General features: G+C 40.9%; 1 protein-coding gene across 3 annotated transcripts in view; it reads left to right on the top strand.

The window, feature by feature from the left end:
• Nucleotides 1–21,703, top strand: part of plekhg5b (pleckstrin homology domain containing, family G (with RhoGef domain) member 5b) — a 77,604-nt gene that overhangs the window by 7,917 nt on the left and 47,984 nt on the right. For all 3 annotated transcript variants that reach the window (XM_025901541.1, XM_005448394.4, XM_013275979.3), the window contains one exon: nt 17,612–17,688. In XM_025901541.1, coding sequence (XP_025757326.1) covers nt 17,612–17,688 — 77 coding nt within the window. The remainder of the gene's footprint in view (nt 1–17,611; nt 17,689–21,703) is intronic.

Genomic DNA, 21,703 nt, shown 5'->3' with positions numbered 1-21,703 from the left:
AGTGCCGGCACGACATTACAGAAAGCAGATTGAATTATTAACCCTGGGATAGATTGGTCACCTGGACTGGGCCCACCTTTTGCCCGATGACAGCTGGGCTAGGCTCCTGTCCAACCATGACTTGGATGGGTGAATCCAAAAATATTGATTTAATGCAAAGTTTCTGAGATCATCATCCTTTGGCACAACCTATGTGTGACTGGTTATATATTAAAAACAAATCATATAAAGCACAGAAGCACACAAAAGTAATAAAATATAAAAAATGGAGTCAAAGCGGGTGGTGTGCATCGTGCAAAGCACAGTAGCCAGACAAATTTTATCCAAAGAGTAGAGAAATGTGTCTCAGGCTCTGGATAGAATGGAAATGTGCCTCTTGCAAAAGACAGGTGAGTGATACATACCCTGAAATGTATCTCAAATACGCAGCCTCTTGGCAGGTTTGATGTGCACATTAATATGTGCTGCTTTTCCCTAAAAATGTATTAATCTAAATGTAAAAACAGAGATGGATAGTCTTGCTGGAAGTTGCTTTTTGGTAAAGTAGAATCTAAATCATTTGTATTTTCTTCTTTTTTTTGAGCATTCACACAGGGACGTCTTTAACTGCTCTTAGTTTGCTGGTGAGAGGTTAACCTCGGCCTGTTTGATGGGCCACCTTGCTAAATATAACCCCCAACCTCCTCCACATGGGCACGCACAAGCCTTCAACTGCACTCCCTCTGTCAACACTCAGACTTACACACTTTTTCCCTCTTACCGCTCACAGTCCAAAAGTCTCATTTACAGTCTTGTCATACTGCAGCCACTCGCTCACTCATTCCCCAACACACCATTAATACTTTAGTGAGTGTGATCCTGTTGAGCAGCCAGTTCATTCAGGCTTGACACACTAGGACGTTTTGCTTGCTATTTTTGTCTTATGCTACTACGATCAGTTGGAGGTAGCTGAATTAACATTAATATTTGTATTAATATCACCTCTAATTAGTCTGTTAACTTAAAAAAGGTTTACAAGCAGTGCTATACTGGATTGAATGACTACTGAGGCATTTAGAAAATATTCTTACTGCTAGGGACTTCCTGCATGGTCTATATAAAGCAAATGCATTCAATAGACATTTTATTAGGTATACCTTGCAAGTACCAGATTGGACCCCATTTATAACTGCCTTAATTTTTCATGGTACAAGGTGCTGGAAACATTCCTCAGAGATTTTGGTACGTGTTGGCATCAAACGGTTGATGCAGATTTGTCAGCTGCATATCCATGATGCAAATCTCTCATTGTACCACATCCAAAAGGTGCTCTATTGGGTTAAGATATTGTGACTGCAAAGACCATTTGAGAACTCACTGTCAAGTTCAAGGAACCAGTCTGAGATTATCTTTATAAAAGGACAGCAGCCATCAGATTTGTACATAAAGGCCATGAAGGTGGTCATAAAGGGATGGACAGCAATACCCTGATAGGCTGTTGCATTTAAATGTTGGTGCTAAGATGTGCTAAGAAAACCCTTACACCATGATCAGCCTGAACTGTTGATGCAAAACAGGATGTACCCAGGATGCTTTTATGGCATTTACACGAAGTTCTGACCCTATCGTCCAAATGTTGCAGCAGAAATTGAGAACATCACAGTAGAGAATGTTTTTCCAGTCTTCTGTTGTCCAATTTCGGTGAGTCCATGTGAACTTAAGCTTCTTTTTGTTTTTAGCTGACAGTGGCAGCAGTGTGGTCTTCTGCTGCTGTGGCCAATCTGCATCAGAGATGTTGTTTTGCATACCTTGGTGGTAACAAATTGTTATTTGGGTTGTGGCTGCTTTCCTATTAGCCTGAAACAGTCTGAACATTCTCCTTTGACACAACCAGCTAGAGATCAGCAGCTGGTGTAATACTGAGATCAGGGAGTCTCGCACCACATTTACTTAAATCGCCTTTCTTCCTTTTTCTGATGTTCTGTTTGATCTTCAGCAGATCATCTTGAGTGACTCCCTGCCTAAATGCACTGAGTTGCTGCCGTGTGATTGGCTGGTCAGGTATTCCGCCAATCACACGCCTGTTGAACAGGTGTACCTAACAAAGTAGCGAGTGAGTGTAGAAGCATAGCTTTGCATAAAGACTGTAAACGGGAAGAAATTAACCTTTTACTGCCTGATATGTTTTAGAAACCCAGTTTGTTTTTTTACATGCATATGAAAATATAAACACTTCTGTCACCACAATAGTGTAAAAGGAATCTTTGTTCCCTTGTTGCATGTGTATATTTCTTTTTAGGGATTTTATTGTGAAGGCTCACTTTGCACTGCAATAGAAGGGCTTCCAGCAAAGCACAGAGACAAACCTCAATCTGTCAAGTAGTGTTACTAAGTGAGCTATGGAGATGCTCTTTTTCCCTTTACTTTTGGACAGAAGCAGACCTTTGTTGTTGTTATGTTGACCATCTCCTGGCTGTAGCTACTTATCAGGCAGATATGATGCAAAGTTCTTATCAAACTCTGAGCATAACAAGTGTCAGTCAGGGTCAAACTGTTCCTTACGATATCCTGGATGATAAGATCAACATATTTCTTTGCAATAATAAGGCCGTCATCATACTACTGCTCCTTCTGCTGTTATCTTTACAGTACCAAAGACTGCTTTAGACTGGCTGAGGACTGCCATTCATCATTGCATTGCTGAGAGACGCACACTTTGAAACTTTGCACTGGCATCAAGATTTTTGCCCTAATAAGTTTACATTTATCAGATGGAACGATTGATATCCAGATCAGCTGTTTGAAATCCTTCACATAAAACATGGCTGAAAATGGTGTTTATTTTAAGATGGGTGAGAATGACTCAAGCAGATGGGAATGCAGATTTGTAACACCTAGTCCACGGATGTTATACATGAAGTTCTGCTTATAAAACCAGGGGCAGAGCCGCTGAGCTTATGAAAACAGTTGCACAATGTCTTCTGTTTTTCTGAGTTTCTTTGTTAAGTCTAAAGAAATAATCCTGATTATTTTATAGCGATGACATCAGGTTTATTTTTAGCTTGAACTTGTGACTTGACTTTTTTGGGGGGAGTAGGAGTGTGGAGATCAAAAATGAGTGTTTAAGAGGCAGGGATGCTGGTTTTTAGTATTCGAGGCTACTTCTTGAAAGAGCAATGCAAACTGCTGGAATACCTATTTGTGAAGGGAAACCTAAATCGGGCTGTGTAATCTTGGTAGAAAATACAGATTCCCTTGCATGTTGGTCATTATTTGACTCGTCTCCAATCGTAGCCTCTGAAGGCAAAGGCCAGGATATCTGGATTGCAGATAACTGTTAAAGACTGGTTCCTGTTCCCTGCGCCAGTCATTGTTTATGAATGTAGCTAAATTAAAACATGCTAATAAAAAAGGTTCAGATAATAGCCTTTGGTGTTAAGATTTGCATGTGCACCTGCATGCAGCCAAAGCCTGCTCAAAAAACACGTGCAGTCAAACTGATCAGACTCTGCCACAAAACCCAAAGTTACCTGTACCAAAAAAAAGTCTTTTCATAGGGTTTAACCTTTGACTGGACCTGAAGATGCACAGTCTGCCAGTAAACACCTGCCTAGCCTCTGAAAATGTGTTTTCACTGTACAGAAACCATTTCTAGATTCTAAATTATACACAAATATTCTGTGTATGAGATCAGACCAAAAAGCATTCTAATGTCAGTATTGGTGCCACACTTGAGCAGGTATTTTCTGTTCTTGATAGGGCTAAATAGGTGTCTTTTTATTAAAAGCTGAGCTGATGGATGATGATGAAAGCGAGGCTAATATCTCATCTGCTTCCCGCTTTGTTTCTGTAGTAGGTGGAAATTGGCCCTTGTATTTGCTTCCCAGTTCTCATGCTGCACGACTGCACTCTTCATTAAAAGGGAAGCTGCGTGCTCAAAGCTGCTTCAGATTATTACCATATGTCTGCAAAGCCCAGCGCTGAGCAGAAAACCAGCTCCCATCCTACCCTCTAATTTCTTATCCCAAAATTGGACATGTGGGTCGCTATGTGTGACAACGTCCCTCCCTTCCCCCGGCCGGCGCAGCACATTCTCACAGTATTTCTTCTCCCATTTTAGATGCATAATAGCAGTGCATCAACCTTTAAGCAACCCTGGAAAATATTATGTCTTGATTTGATATCTAACTGCCTGTTGGTTTAACCCTTCAGCTGTTTTTCCAAGATATTAGAGGATCGGAGTGCGTTGTCTCACTCGAGCGTTTTGTAACTGGACTCCTTTTGCTCATTTCCGAGAGGCCGATGTGTGCGTTCTACCTCCTCAGAAATATCTGAGCTCATGCTCCACAGAGCTGGTGCATTCATAAAAACGAATAAATCTTTCAGGAGACATAAAGGGCGCGGGCACTAATCAATGCAGAAAAATGTCAGCCTTTTACAGTTTGAGCAAAACATAAAGAAAGTCCGCTCTGGATGTAGGAGGAGGCCTAAAAGAGATCTTTGTGTCACCCAGTCCAAAAGCCATTGGCCCAGATTGCCCGTCCCAGCATGCAACTCACCTCTGCATGAATACAACACTTGTCTGATGGAGTGGGCAGAAAGCCCCCCTATCTCCAGGAGATCCTACACAGGGCTTTAACATGAGCAGCTTGCCTCACACGCCAATTTTGCACAGTTTGAGAAACTTTGTCATGGATAAAGTCAAACCTCAGGGAAGGCGACGGCAAAGGAAACTTGCTCCTAGAGATGAGATGAGCAACACCTTTTTTAGCAGTTGGTTGTCTGTAATTTAGTCGGGAAAAGCTTGGATAAATGGATTAGAAGAGGACAGCATTTGGTGCTTGACAGCTCCTGGTGGGCGGCTTTAAGTGGATGATTAGCAGAGAATCTAAAAACCTACAGGATCAACAGGAAGATGCAGTGAACAGAAGGTTCAGAGACATTTACTGGTCTTTGCTTTGTGGGATCAGATGCAGCATTAAATGTTGCTTATTTAATGTTGCTTATTTTTAAATGATAAAAAGTTTGTTGCAGTTACAGAATCGATACTCTTGTCCTCTGGAAATGTAATTGTACTTGAAGGAAGTGCATTTGCTCACTTGGACTCGCTGTGAAGTCGGATCAGACTTAGACAGGAGGTTCAAAGCAAGTTTTAGCAAGCGCAAGCTGGATGAGGTAATCGTGCAGGTGGAGATTACAGATGAACATATTGGCAGTTGGCAAAGTTGAAAGCAGAGTTGGCTGGCAGGCTTTGTCTTTAAAAATGGTCAAAGAGAAGGGAGTAATAATTGTCTGCAGAGTTTCAGATAATTATTCAGTGGGGGAAGGGGCCATGGACTGCTCAGACTTTTCAATTTCACAAGCAAAGTATGGGCAAACGGCTAAATTATATTCATTCCTGTAAAATATTTGCTTGTCGAAGAAGTCACAATGTTCCTCTACTGGAAGAAGCGCGGTGCGTACGAGTTGGAGGCTTTGCCATCTCCTTTCAGCGAAGGGTTAATGGAGCGCTACTCCTGGTCTTCATCCCTGGACGTCATCCATGATCTGTGTGGTAAGCTGGGGAACCAGGTCACCTGACTTAACTTTTGGATTAGTGTTTGTGTGTCTGGTTTTCTGCACAACAACACAAGGCTGAGCATTGCACTGGTTTGTGTTTGTTTTACTTTGGATTATTTTAAAAGAGTGAGATGCCACATATGCCACAGAAATGAATTAACCAGCCCCATTTCACTAAACGCCACAGGGCAAATGTCTTTGTACACTTTAAAATGTACTAGATTACAGATTATCACAAATTGTTTAGTGACTGTAGCAATAAAAGGAACAATTATATGCCTGATTTAAATATGGACACAATTCCCTTCAAAGCAGTCTCCTTCTGCAGCGATGCGCCCGTTCCTGGAGGATGAAATCTCGATGCACGGCCCCTTGAACCTCTAGAAAAGCACTAATGAAAATGTCCCTGATCTGATCTGCTTTCTTTAAGACTGCAGGGCATAAAGCTCAAAGCTGCTTTTTGGAACCAGCTCTTAATAGTGACGGTGTGAATGCTGGCTCACTTTCATATAGAACGTGTTTGCTGTGTGCGCTTCTGAGAGCCAAACGCTAAAATCTCCACGCGCGCTCAAGTTTATGAATCTTAATGTGTCCAGTATGTGTCTGCTGAGAAGAAACCCACCAGACTGATGACATTTAGGCTCAAATACACTGTCTTTCATGCTAATTAGTTAATTAAAAGTAAAAGGAAATTCCTTTGCTTATAAGATGAGCATTATTCATTATGATGGAAAAAAGAAATGGACCATGTGCAGTTCAGAGCTTGTCCACTGAGTCGCATCCGTATTTCACTGATATGATCAAGTGATCCTTTAACATTCATAAGAAATAACTCTGCATTGTTTTATGTAACTTTTCTGCAAAAAAAGATCACTTTCATTTTGAGTGAAGTATTTTATCCCCATTATGGAAAGGCTTTTTTTCCATTGCTCTGTTCTTCCGTGGAAAGCACTCAGTGACCTGGCATGAAGACAGCCTCACATGAGGTAGACAAGAGGGGAAGAGCGGATGAGACCAGCTTCACAGATGAAATATTTACCACGGAAGAAGTGCGTAACAGCACTGAAATCCTCCCCTGTCTCCCCTCGGTGCTTTTTGAAGTGGCACAGGGGCACTTGCTTTCTGCTGTGCTCCCTCTCCCCCCTCTCCTGATTTACGCCATTAGTGAAAGGCAAGTGATAACACACGGCTGTGGAGGAATGTTCTTCATCCTGTCCTCTTTGCCAGCCAGCCTTTCTAAATCGCACTGCTTTTTAGTCAGTCTGCCAGCTGAGGCAGACCTGTTTGGCAGACGAAGAGAGAAGAGAGGAGCCAAGAAGGGTACAGTCAGGCTGTGATCCTTACATCTTTTTTTCTCCATTTCTGTAATTAAGTCCTGAGCTTCTACTGAAAACATTCTCAACTGTGTTTTAGCTGTCAGCTTTAGGATATTGTTACATTCACCAAAATGGAAGAAAACACAAACTTGAATCCAGAATTCAATCATTTCCATGGATTATCCTATCTATCCGGTGTTCTGGGAATCCATCCTACCTGACAAACCATCCTACCCGTTGTTTCTGCGCATGCGCACAACACGAAATTAAGTGGCAAACCGTCCTAACTTTGTGAATATGAGCTAGAAGCATACTTTAACAGCTAAAATTAAGTGGGAAATCATCCTAGCATTGTTAATAAGACCTAGAAACATACTTTAACGGGTACAATTAAGTGCCAAACCGTCCTGGCTTTATGAATGTGAGCTACAACCATACTCTGATGGGCAAAGTTAAGTGACAAACCGTCATACCTACTTAAATTTGTGCTAGAATTACTCTGTGACAGCAGAAATGTGCATAAACTACTTACAGTAGGACGTTTTGCCAAAGTAGGATGGTTTGTCAGAACACTGGATCTGTTTTTTTTTTACATATTTTCAGCGGTTGAAATATGACCAAGAATCTAATTGTGTTGGCAACTCTGTGAAGCTGTACCACGGCACAGTGGTGCTCGGCTTTTACACTAATATCACCGTGTTAAGAGGTTCTCTGTTACAGTGCTAGCTGATGTTTAACATGCTAACATTTGCTCAGTTCAGCTGAAGTTGATGAGAATGGCTGATGTAAACGGGATCACCTGGTTATTACAGTCTGTCCTGAAAGATGTGGAAATATGTACAAAATTGCCACCACGTTAAATTTCAGGTGAACAACCAATGTTTTTAACTCTATAGGTGCTGTGTAAAAGTATCAGTAATAAAAAAACTACAATAATAAATAAATAGTTGGATGTATAGCTTCTCTAATAAAGCAAAATAAGCCGTGTTTGATACTGATGAAGATAAATTATCTGTTACAATACAACTTTATTGGCATAGCACATTTAAAACCAGAGGTACACCAAAGTGCTTCACAAAATCCAGTAAAAGCAGCAGCAAAATACAAATGCAAATGAGCTAACAGGTGGAAAGCACTGATAAACCAAGCATACAAGGTAAGCAGATATCAAAATAAAACCTCAAAGGTAAAATCAATACAAAACATTGTTCAAAAAAAAGAAGAAAAGGGGTTGCATGAGAGTACACAAGAAGCGTGCTATAGATAGCCGGGAAGGCTAAACCGAATAGATAAGTTTTCAAGGATTCAAAAAGTCTGTAGAAGTCTGCATCAAATCAGACACGCGAATAGCTTGTGGGAGATTGTACCAGAGGTTAGGTGCAACTGAAGCAAAAGGATGGTCACCTCTGGTCTAGAGCCGTGGCCTAGGATGCACCAAGAGCAATTGGCCTGATGATCTTGGTGCTCTACTAGGAATATACAGGCTGAGAAGATCAGTAAGATAGCTAGGCGTGATTTTATTTATGATGTTGCTGTTTGGCCTCTCTGTGTGCCACTCTTTGGTCTGTTTGCACCATCAAAAGGACCTAAATTCAAAACTTTGATGAACCTCACTTGTAAATGAGCTTCAAAATTACCGACCAGTGGTGTTACCAAGATGGTTTCTGACTGGCTTCTGGAAAGACTTTGACTTTAGTGCTGAGGGGGAATCTAGAGCTAGTCATGAACCCAGTTACACAATCACAGTATATATTATGTAACACATCTGATCATGTGGTAATTTATCAGCGACAATTGTGGGGAAAAATTGGATAATGAAAGCTATTTTGGCCTTCTTGTAACATAAGCAGTGTTCTGAACAAATTAGGAGTAGATTTTGTTATTTTTATGACAGACTTTTTAAAAATTTTCTTAAGTGAGTCATAATTGAGGCTTCTAAAATCATTGGTTTATCCCAACATGCGCTTCTTGTACACTGCGCTAAGTGCACACTGGCATTCCTCAGGTCATACTCAGACATGAGTTCCAGTAACAGCAGAACATGCCTGTGTTTTGCTGAAAGTTAAGCACCAATAAAGTCCATAAAAAGAAAAGCCTGACACAAAAAGGTCACAATAATAATATCTTGTACTTGTACCAATTACTGTACTTTCTGACATAAATGCTCCCAAAAATGTGAGCTATGCAGTAATCCCCTCATGATGCCTCTTAAAAATTGTGACAGGGTTGTGAGTTTTCTACTTTAACGCAAAAGTCACCTAGAGCCTTGGATACGCATGGAGAGGCTGGAGAACGGTGCTTTTGTTCATTGCTATTAAATAACTGTGAAATGACTCAGCACAGTTAATCAGATATTTGTATTTTTTCCACATCTTGTAAATTGAAAACTGTTGATTGCTTCATCCACCCCTCTATGGAACAGTTTACACTTGCTGTCCTGCGGTTTTCAGTTTTATGCATGGCGACCTCGGGTTTGCTCAGATGTGGTGGAGGAGGGAGAACGACGGAGGGAAAGGGTGGGAGAGTGTGCGATGCACATGTGTGGGTTTTTACCGCCACTGGGGTAAAACAACATTAAGAAGAAAGCCTGTGTTCTGCCCCCAGTGCCACTGAAGCCTCAGCATTGGAAACGGCTGCAACCTGCTCGTGATTTAAGGGATGCTTACCAGACCCAAACCCAATCCACCTGTAGAGGAACAGGAAAACAGTTAGGCTTTAGTAATAATGGAGGGGGTCGTTATTTACGGACCACAAGCCCCTGGGAGTGAGAATGAGTGTTTGAAATAAAAGGTAGTGTCGACATTAAGCAATTATTTCTAAAAAAGAATGTTTGTATTCTCTCTTTGAAAGAAAAAAAAAAGTGATTTCCTGTCTGGTAGCCTTTAAAAATAAAAATAGCTTAATCTTCTGTCTGGGAGCTGAATGAGAGGATTGGACCAATCCCAGTCTCCCCACTTATGGACTCTGACCTTGAGGTGTGTTCCTGCCATGTTCTCACTCGGTTGTATCCTATTGTCATACTGTCGCCCTCTTAGGTAGACTTTTGTAAACCATTATGTGTCTTTCTGTGAGTCTACATATTTGCAGACTTCTCGAACAGTCTCATCCATAGTTGTTAAAGAAACTTGTGATGCTCTAATATTATATCTATAAGTGACGACATCTGGTTACTTTGCTGCTGCTCTGCCTTTGCAGAGTTTTAATGTTTAAATAGGATTTACTGTTCTCCCTCCCAGAGGTAAAATACCGATGCCGCCAGAAGGTGCTGGTGTCCACGGGCTTACCAGTTTTGTTTTTTGTGACTGTGCACCTGTCCACTAAGAATGTTCATTACAGTGCAGCAACAACTATGCACGCACCCCAGACAGCAGACTTTAGAAGTAGAAGCATAAGAAATATAACAGGAATGACTCCTCAGCTGTAGTGTCTCCAGCTGTCTGTGTCTGCAGCAGAAGTATAATCAAGGCCTCAGGAGGCAGGAGGGGTGGAAGTGGACTCAAACACCACTGTCGACCAGGAGTCTGTGGTGCATGGGAGCTTTGTTTTCCTGCTGTTCACCTTTGCTTACTTACTTTGGTTAGGTTTGAAGTTGAAATTGTAAATTGGGTTTAGTTATGTCCCTACATTAATGCTGTTGCATTGAAATTTTTTTTGATGGTACTCGGTGCATTTAAAAAGCAACACTTGGAAGTCCTGAGCAAGTAACCATAAGGGTTGGAAGCTCTGTTTCACTGTGGCTTTGATCAATAGTGAAACAGATCTCCTAACACCAAAGCTGAGGACACTTTGCAGTCTCCTCTGAGGTGAAATTGATAGAACAGCCGTGTTTGACGCCCTAGGATGAGAACAGGCTGGATTTACATAATATTCATCTTGGCAGTAGTTTGCTAAAATGCATAGCCACTCAACAGTCATAGGCAGAATGCTATTAATAGACCCAAAATATAAAGTCCTAAAAAGGCAACTGTTAAACACTGTTTGTACTGATTGTATGTCCCATGTGGAGCCCTCATTAATTCACCCATTCAAGCACTACAGCTGTGACTTCCATTAAGTCTGAGGGTTTAGTGATTAGGCCCAAGGTGGGAGATTGGGAGACTGATACCAGCGTTTCTGTTTTCTCCAACCTGATAAATCAGACTCGCCACTGGTCCTGACCGAGAAACAGCCCGGCACATAACTCCCTGCAAAACTTCTGTTTGTTGTCTTAATCCTTTTTTTTTTTTTAAGGACTGCAGAGAGGTTTTGCTTTACTTGGACAGAGCCAGATTAGCTGGCCCCCTGATTCCAAACTTTATGGTAATGAAAGCTAACTGCCTCCTGGTTCCAGCTCCGTAAGTTTTATTTGGCCATACAGATGAGTGATATTGCTCTTATCATTTAGTGCTGCATCAATAAACTATGTGGTCAAGCAGTCACCAAAATAACTAATATGCACTATAGCAGTAATAAAGCAACACTGTTGCACTATTTAAACCCTTCCTTTGCTTAATTTACTTCATATCTGCACTTAATTTGGGAGATGGATGGAATTTATGCTAATAGGCATTAACTATTAACGACTCATCTCCACAGCTCTGGCTTCAATCGCCCAACTTTTCTGTCTGCTGCTCCACGGGTGCTGATATGTCTGTCTCTATGCCAGCTTTCCCTGCCCGTATGCCATCCACCTGTCTGCCATCTGTGTTTGTCTCCCAGGACTGCTTTCATAGCTATCTCCTGGCAGAGAGGTGTGTGTTGCGTTACACGAGGGGTCTGGGAGTAGAGGAGGCTGTTGAAGTCTCTCAAAAACAATATGTGAAGACGAAGAGAGGACCCAAAGTCTTTGCAAATGCAAACATAAGCTCACCCTTTCTCCATGTACCATGATGCGACCGCACCAAACAGAAGGCAGCACGAAGCATTCTTGAGATTCCTTGTGAAATTGTGCTGAAGGCTTACGGTTAAACGTGTGCTCAGCTCAGTCTCTGCCCACCTCATGGTGAAGAAGAGACTAGTGAACAGAGTGAGGCATGATCGAGTGGTGGCTGAACTTGCTGGGAGTTTCATCTCAGACCAAATCTTTATCCTGCAACTGAGGTGCGCTGGGGTCACTGACCATTTGTAAAAAACCCTCCTCCCTGAGCAGCCTTGGTCCTCTCGTAACTTGTTTGGGACAGTAGCCTGTCAGGCTTTGGATTTCTCGGTTTAATCTAATACACTTGGAAGTTGATATGCATTTTTGTTTGCGAATAAAAGACAAAACACACGTGCCATAGCAATGCATGGATTAAATGGCGTGTTTATAATCTGCTAATATTAGCAGTCAGCCTAAGCAGCTTACAGTCTGTAGTAGGGTTTGAGTTTACGCTAAAGCCAAAGAGTGCATGTGGACATTACAGCAATATCTTTTTATCTTATTTCAAATTGTTTATTATTGCATTTGTTTTATTTGTTTTATTTCACTGCATTTCACTTTGTCTTACCAGGTTGTCACTTAAGTTCTTTGAATAGCAGTACCCTGCATTAATAAAAGTGCTACATATCTAATATTTAACTGATTGATTGGGGCAGCTAAAGGTTATAATGAATATAGTCACTGTTTACAACTGGCAGATCCACTGTGTAGTATCTCCCTGCAGTGTATAAGCCACTTCTCCATGTCATAAGAGTTTAATGTTAGACTATCCTGCAGGTCTTTACTGCGTTTGGACAATGCCTACATACCCATCTATACCCGTACCTTTACCTATTCTAACAATTCCAAAATTTAGCTCTTAATTCTCATCATAACTGCGTATTTACTCATGCACTGTGGAACAAAAGTATCAAGAAGGTAAGCTAAGCAGCCAGACAGGGTTTATTTAGAATGATCTTATGCATTTCCATCTATACTCGCATCACCAGAGGCTAACGAGCTCTGCAGTGCAAAACAAGAACAGCACTGCTGCAAGATCAATTTCTGTGTGTGAGTCAGAGGTATACCAGATGGCAGAGTGACAGCCTGTGGCAGTGCAGTTGTGTAGGCTCCCATTGTGCTAATGGTAATATGGTAATGTGTTTTGCAAAAAATAAATAGATAAATAAATAAACATTAGCTCATATACTGGGTCAACCTGGAGATTCATACACAGTAAACACGTAGTGTGCTCTTTTTTTTAACCCTAACCAGCGAGCCAGTGAAAAGGCTGCAACCAGTGATTATACTTACCTTCAGTTAATCTCGTCTCCTTTATAAATAAAAGTGTGGAAATTATGATTTCTCAGACATTTTGCTATTATTGGTTTGAACAGCGGTCCAGAATTATAAGGTGTTCAATATACGATGGTACAGAAAGACTGACATTTGCCTTGGCTTGTAGCAAGCATCTACATTTGGTGGAGAAGTGAAGAGACTGTTGAAGTGCTTGAACACCATATTCATAGACGCATCATTCTCATCACAGAATAAGGACAGGCAGACTAGTGTGCATGATTAAATCTAGCCTTGGCTGCTTTGGGCTTATTTATGGGGCTAGTTTGGATACCTAATGTTTCTTTGCCTCGGGCATTGTCTCTCTGCCGTGAGCAGGCCGGCTGAGAGCTGTGTGGATGGGATGCACCCCTGTCTCTTTAGTGTGCGAGCTCATTGTCTGCTGTCACGTGTGTGCGTGTATGGTGTGTGCTCGTGTTTGCTTTTGGCTTAATCAGCAGTGCTGAGTTCAGAAATTCCAGTTCATCAGAGAGAGAAAGAGGGAGAGTCAGCAAGATATGAGCAAGTAGGAGAGAAGATGGAGGTTTGGCACATAATGGTGTGATTATATGATAAAAGGAAGGATGGTCATGAGGAAGAGGGCTAAGGAGAGGAGAAGGCTTAGCACTGAAATGAATTTGATGTTGTGGGTCAAAATCAAGGCGAGAGAAAGCCATCCATAAAGCCGCATTCATGTGTTGTGTTCCTTTTGTTGTGGCAGTGTTACTGTTGGCCAGTTGCATTGTGTAAAATCAAGAAAGGTACCTTTCATCGCAGCTTTGCTAACATTTCTGCACATTTCCTTATTACTGTTCTGTGCTGTGATTATCTTTACATAGAATGCAGAAATAAATTACACTGTTGCCAATAAGATGATTTCTAGATGGTTTTGTATGTTGAATTCAAATCTGAAAGTAGATTTGAACCCAACATTTCAAATTTTGATAAAATCTGTGTCAACGGGATTTATGCAATGATTAGACTCCAGTTCTAGAACAGTTCCAGTTCTAGTTAAGTTTCTTTTCCTTCTTAACTTTTCTCAGGTGCTGTGTCGGCTCTTTGTGGAATTCTTTCCTTTGTTTCTTTTGACATGATTTACAGTTAGAGTTCATCTGCTATAGTATTTTAGGCCTGCTACTTCGTCTTTTCTCCTCCACTTGTGTAATTTCCTTTATTTCTAAGGACATGCTGCACGACATAGTAAGATATGGCAGGTTTTTTGGCTAATAGCTCTTTGGAAATCACCTTGTTGGTGCTAAAATGCTATTTTATATCTGACAAACCACTTTATCTTTTGCATTTTTTATTGATTCAGCTAAATAAATGGGAACAAATGATACTTTGGCCACGTGCTGTACAATACAAGAATGTCTGGCTCCTTGTAAGCAAAATGTAAAGAAATTGTAATTCTTTTCATTTATCTCTGCATGTAAACGAGCTTAATATAATTCGGTGTGTTATCACTCGTGTATATACTTGAATTTCTCTTCATGCTAGGAAGGGGAGACGTCACTGTGTCCTTCTGTCTCCTTCCTTTCTCTCCTCCTGTGAGCAGAGGTGCACGTATGCAGCACTACTGCACAAATAGCAGTTAGCGTTATACATATGGATAGCGCTTCATAAGTCACGAGTATTAAATTGTTTCCCTACACCGACCAACTTTATGTCTAGAAACTGAGAGTGAAGCCCTCACTGTCTAGCTGCTTTCACATATGTACTCAGGAAAACTCAAATAGCTGTCTTTAACCTGGCAGCACACACGTACAAGGTGTGTGTCATGCTCGCTATACCATGGTAGTTAGCCTGGGTTATTGTCGTGATGCCTACAAAGTGAATGTGTGTCCCGTGTCCTTTGTCTAAACCAAATGTGTATCCAAAAGTGAGAATGTGACTAATGCAGATAGTTTGTTTTATGATAAATGTGATGAAAGATTATTTTTGGACAGTACACCAGCACACCTGATTTGCCTGGCTGTAGTTCATGTGTGAAAACTGTTTCAGTATGCTTATGGGTGCTGAGCACAAAAAATACAGTGGCCTTTTGTTTTTTGGATCTTTCTCACTGGTGGAGCTGGAAAATGTGGCCAAAAGACCACTTTTGCAACTGGCACGGTTAAACCATGAAGAATACATTTACAGGCTGAAAAAAGATCTTGAGAATGACGTTAAACCGTATGCAGAGGAAATGTTGGGTATAGACCCTTTCCCTTAAGTTGTGGTTGGACAACCAAGTTTATTTTTATTTATTTATTTATTTTTTAAACCATAACCAGTGTCCAAATGTTTAGGTCCACTTTGGATTTTATGTGTTTACTGTTTCACCTCCCTGCAATGACATCTGAGATCACACCGATAAGCCAAGTAACATTTGTTTTGTGGACGACTGTGAACTCTCGCTGTGGTAAAGACGGCTCTTCCTCTTTGGGAAACTCTCCATAAAAGCTGGAGGCTCCCTCTGTAGCCTGCTGCTTGTAAACCCCGAGGGAAACATTAGCCTGAGGCCCGCTGGCAGAGGCCGCTGTCAGAGCTGAGAGCGCGTCTCGGCCTGCTCCCAGCACAGCAGACACACAGGAGAGACCCATTTTCTTCTTTTTTTCCCGGAAGGTGGTGGAAGCTTTACAAAACAGGCTAGGCCTCTGCTCTATCACTTTAAATGGGTTTAAGGGTAGTGAAGGTGTTTGGGTCACTCTTTCAACATCTAAACTGTTGTTAAGATTAGTCGTTTACTGTTGTTTACTGTCTAAACCAGTAATTTCAACAGTTTAGGTGTACTGGCATATTTTTTTTTTTTTTACACACATTTGGTGTCCCCAGAAGGCCAATCTTCATGTCTCATTACTGACATCCTGACTTTGTTTAGGGTTAAAATGGATAATTTGAGCTTTTAGAACATCTCAGCAGTGTTTTTAATAGAATATCATGAATTTTTTTGTACATATTTGTGTCAGATCTACATTACAGTATGTCCTTGTTGCTCAGTTTTTTAACTCTTTGCTTCTTAAAGATGACATGTGAGGACCTCCCCTGTACCTTTAATAACAAGACAGCTTGGTATCTATCACAAATGACCCTTAGAATAGGTTTGGGGGTTTTCCAAGGATATCCCTAGTAAGGTGATCACTTTTAGTTCTGGAAGCAGGCCAGAAATATGACAGAAACTGCTGAGTTCCTATAAGAGAAACAAGGTTGACCCCTATTGGGCATCCAAGAGGGGAAAAAGTTGAGGCGCATGCATTTCTGGTAGGGACGTTTTGTTGCTCTGCTAAAAAAATAATCACAAAAACCTATTGCAATATATTTAAAAACTCTGTTTTCTGACCAGATACTTATAAAAATTCAGTTTTTCTTATCAGGGCTTTGCATGCTATATGTGTAATGAACATATAAATATGACCTATAGACATGAGCATTTTATCCTGAGGACCTCAGGACCTTGGGGACAGTCTCACCAAGCTGCTAACATGACTCTAACCCCCGAGTGCACTGTTGAGTAACTTGACTGCACACAGGTTGACCCTTCCCATCACAGCTGGGAAACCTCTGGCTCAGTGGTATACACCAATTACAATGTTTTTCCATCTTCCTCACCAGCAACCTTTACCTGATTGCAGCTGCAGCCAAGTGGATGACTCGTTTCTGTCTGCGGGCTGTGAGTAGGGCCTCGTTTCTGTGATGACAAATTGGTGTTTTCAATTTGACCTTCAGTTCAGCCACAAAGTGACTTCATTTCCTAGCACCACTCCTCCTCTGTTTAATGTTATTTTATAGGTGCGAAAATAGCGACGAGGTTATTAGTGAAAGTTTTACTAAAAAGTCCTGTCATGCGTGGAAACTGCAGATCCTTTGGAGAGAGGCTCCTTCTGTTTTACCCTCCTGGCTTTTACTTTCTCCTTTCTTCACATGTATTCTCTGTTTTTCTCATTAAACGGTCAGATAAATATTGGTGTGCTCAGGGACTCTGTTATGATATTTTTATCGTGTGTGTACATGTAGGAGATGTAGATGTAAACACTGCCTTTTATCATGCCCCCTGGTGTAGCGATAGCCAGCTAGTAAGTAGATTTTAGGAGTTTATTTGACAACAGTGATTTGTTATTGTGCAGCAGAGTGCTGCGAGCTTGCCCATGATGAGTGCACTTTTGTACAAAACCTAGATTGGGGCTTCCTCTCATTTGCTCCATTTTCTTCCTGTCTGTTCCTGTCATTTCTCTCTGATCTCCTCCCAAAAACACACCCCACCCTCTTCCCTCTGTTTACCTTCCCTTCACGAAATCTCTATAGCTGAAGTTCTCTTTTTCTTTTTTCTTTCTTCCATCTTTTTTTATTACGTGGCTTCTAGGTTTCTATTACTGTGTGTTTCTTGTGCTCGTAGTCGCTCCATCCTTATGTAAAAACAGGCAGCGACTTTTAGTCTAGCTGTCTGCAGAACGTTTTTAAAACTTTACCAAGAAAGGTGTGTTAATGGACGTGCTGCTGGCTGGGTGGCTAGTTTGGTGTTTTTAGTGATACAGAGGGAAGTCAAACTGACCCGTGTGTTCTGTTTCAGATGAGAAGCCCGTCCAGGAGGACGATGGGGTGGTGTGCCAACATCCCGAGTGTCCTGAGCGGAGGAGGGCCTCTAAGGTAAGATCCTTAAGGCTTGAAAGTCTGTGCATGGACACATTTCACTGGCAGTGAGATGGTATAGAAATGGATTGGTGTAAATCCGGTAACTAAATGGGCCAAGGTCTATGTCTGCAAGGACAGGCTGCAGGGAATGCAGTTTTTATACCCAAACTAGAGTTTGTTTGGTTTTCTTTTAGACATTACCAGAAGGAGCTCCATATGTGAATGCCATGGATGGTATTATTTATTCCTTACATTAATTGGACCTTAGCATTGCCTATTACAGAGACCATATGAGTTCTGAATTGGCCACCAGTCAGTTTTAAGCAGTTAAATGATAATAACTCAATTAAAATAATTTCAAGCAATTCAAGCGTAAAAATCATGGTCTCCAGTGTGATGGAAGAAAAGATCCACACTACTGCCACATCTTCCAACAGACACGCGTTAAGCCGAGTCAGAAACAGTGATGGAAAATCATGTCCACAAACACAAATTAATCAGCTTACTATGAGATTATATTGAGGTGTTTTGATTTAGCTAACAGTAGCCATCACAATTTGTTTGTAACATTAGGTGTTTACAGTATTTTCATGAAGTCTAACTAGCTTACTATAACTTAGGATTATACATCCATGTCACCTGGTTTTACACCTGTGTACATTTGTGAGTAAATTTAAAGTCATCTGCAGGTTGATGTTATATATAATATGCTTATTAAATTTTTGTCCTGGAGTTTAATGAGAAAAAACAAAATGATGAAAGATACCAAAATGCCATATACCTGCATTATGTCTCATGTCCAGCAGGGGGCGATTACTCTGGTTCCAAAAAGAAATGGTCGGGTGTTAAGCAACATAAAATCAGCCCTTGTTTTCCCAACTCTATGACCTCAGTAAACACTAATAAAGTTGCTGGTTTCTTATCCTACTGCGTTCAACACAATTCTCATTTTAAAATTTATGGTCCTATTAGAGTCAAAAAGGCCCATAAAGGAGGGAATGGTTTAGCACAGATTTACCCTGTAATGAACGCTATGGCTACATGTATGCAGGTATTTGCTGAGCATAGCTATTTATATGCATTTTCGCCTTTCAATGAAAAGGGAATCTGAAGATTACTGAAGATGGCGTTTTGGAAAAACTCCTGTCGAGGTAAAGCTTTTTGAAAACTCCATATGTGGGTTTATATCTGCACAAAGAAAACAGAGACTTTGTATCAGAGCATCAAAGGATTGTACGTTTATCTCTTTTTTTGACATCAAACTGTGCATCGTGTTAGCATTTGGGGGCTTTTGATTGGCCAACATTTCTTCAGTTATATTGCCACCTGTTGCTTTGGCATGCTCTTGACAGCCCTTGAGGTCATATTTTGAGTTGTCATGATACAAAAATACTTTTCAAAATGAACTGGGAAAGAAAATAAATACAACCATTTTTAAAAAAAATACCTGCGTACATGTAGCTGGCATATCGCTATCCTATGAATGTGGAGCAAGATGGTGACAATTGACTCTTTATTTATTTACTGTATGGATTATGCATGAAATGGAGTTGATGAGTGAGCCTTACAGATGCTGGCAAGTGTACAGAGCAAAGGTAGCCATCCACTTGTGTTCATGTTGTTCTATAATAGACAGCTGGACAGGAGTGGTGTCGGGTTTGACTTAATCTTTTGGGACTAAAACCAAACTTAGTTCCATGCTACACTCACAGAAAAGGAAGTACTTGGGGCGGATGGATGAATCACCAAAAAGCCTGACTTGGACATAGAGACCGCTGTTTGCATTCCGCTTCCTTCTGACAGTCAGATGGGTTTCTTTAAACCATAATGATAATGGTTGTTTTGTTTTTTTTCTAACCTTAACCAAGAAGCTATTATTTTAACCATGATGACGAAGGTCCTCTAACATTAACAAACCGGTAATTTTAACCACCACACGTTTCCCCATCTTTAACAAGTACTTATTTTAACTCAGACCATGAACATTCCTCAACCTGAACCGAATCTTTTTTGCGCCTAACCTTAACCAAAGTTAACCTGGTGTGATTTTAATACAGATGTCAGAGAAGTAAAAGCTTTTGTGTGACATTCTGAGCGAAGCTACACGGGATGTAATTTGTAAGACATGTCCAATGTCTTAACCTAGAAATGAGAAAACTTTGTAATGAAAAGGCACAGACCCTGACTAACTCCTCTTGGTCTCCCTGAGTGTTTGAATTTAATTAGATTTAGCCTGACAAAATGTTGTTGTGGTACAGTACTGTAAAAGGCGAAGCAGAGTGGGAAATCTGCTTTTCTTCTTCTTTAGGTGTTAAAAGTGGCGTGAGTCTTGGGGCTCTATGTCTGGCCACCAGACTGTGAAATGAATTATTCCTTTGAAGCCACTGGTTTCTGAAAATGGGAGTCTGGCCAGAAGAGCAAGGGAAACCGCCATAGTGTCTGGCTGGTCACTCGCTAACTCTGGTTTGTTTTGGTTTGTCTGCTCTGCCCTGACATCTCCCTCCTGCCGCTAAAGCTGGGCATTAGACAGATTTCCCATTGAAATGAGATGTTGTCTCCTACTGTCCTCTCTGTGGAAACAATGGAAAAGGAAGATGACACGGAGAAAAGATTTTGAATTCAGGCAGGCCTCTAGAGAGAAAGGGTTATATATAGTTTTTCTCCATGGCAACTGAGAATAATGAAGTGGGGGAAAGAAGAGAGATGCAAAGTGCTTAACCTGAACTATTCACACTGTCTCTTTCCTTTCTCCCCACATAAGTCTCCAAAATCCACTTTTCCTTAAAGACAAAATCACTTCAGACTGTCTGGCCTCTCTTGCATGACAAAGTCTGTCCTGTTTTTAGGATTTGTGTGCAGAGTTGTAAATGAGGCGGGAGGCTTTCTCCTTGGTCAGGGTCAGGCTTGACGTTATTATGTAAGGAGATTATGGAAGGGCTTGTATCCCAGTGCGGACTGGGACAGACGGGAGGAGAACAAGGCTGACGGCAGATACAAGGTGTACAGTCTTTTTAGGTAACACAGAGGCTTTTATTTACATTTTGTTTCAAACAGTTATCACCTTCTTCAGATAGCTAAGCTTCATTAAACATTTAGATGTTGCTAAACATCTTCATATAAACTTAAAAATAATCCAATTATTTGTATATTTTCAAGCCATAGACTAAAAACTGAATCCAACACAAGTGCTCACACTGCAGTTCCTCTGATGCTCATCTCCAAAAGCAAATCAAACCTGTAGACTGCCATGTGTAGTTACAGCCTAGAATATAGTTTTTTGTTTCTATGCTTACTAGCAGCTAATTTCACCCTTTCAAATTACTTTACGGAGAGATTTTTTTTTTAATAGCACAGACTGTTAAACGGTTTCCAGTCGCTCTCTGCTTTGTCACTTTAGGTTAACTAATTTGATTCGCAGGACCTTTTGACCATGTTTGTTTGTAGTCTTTGTGACTTTGAGTCCTTTTAATACAGCTGTTAAAAAAAAAATATGGCTTGCTGTGCAGTTAATTGTGCAAAAAGACCAATGAAATCTGAAATCCCTGAATCTATAATCTGATGGTTTTTTGTTTGTTGTTTTCTTTTTTCTTTTCTTTCTTTTTTTTTTTTTTTTGAAGATGAATTCAAGTTTTTGGTTTTTGTGTTAATTTGGTATTTTGCTTATTAGCGTCTCAGCTGACTGCAGGTTTCCCCAACATTGTAAACAGTACAATGACTGAAACTAGCACCACTGAATGAACAATGGGCTGGGAGGTTAGTTGATCATTAATATGCAAGTTCTCATGACCATTGATCAACAACTACTGATCAAGGCCCATTGATCAAAGACCACCGATGAGGATGTGCACATCCTGGACAGGGAGGAACGCTGGTTTGAGCGCGGAGTCAAGGAGGCCATTTACGTGAAAAGGGAAGGAGGGGGCCTAAGGGTACATCTTTCGCCATCTTTCAGTAATGCTGTGATTGCAGCCATTCCCCAACTGTGAATGGTACTCATGGCCATTGATCAGCAGTCTTTGATCAATGGGCC

Source organism: Oreochromis niloticus, linkage group LG20, assembly GCF_001858045.2.
Source record: "Oreochromis niloticus isolate F11D_XX linkage group LG20, O_niloticus_UMD_NMBU, whole genome shotgun sequence".
Lineage (NCBI taxonomy): Eukaryota > Metazoa > Chordata > Actinopteri > Cichliformes > Cichlidae > Oreochromis > Oreochromis niloticus.
Note: the sequence above shows the minus strand (reverse complement) of the source record. Positions and strands in the feature narration are given on the sequence as shown.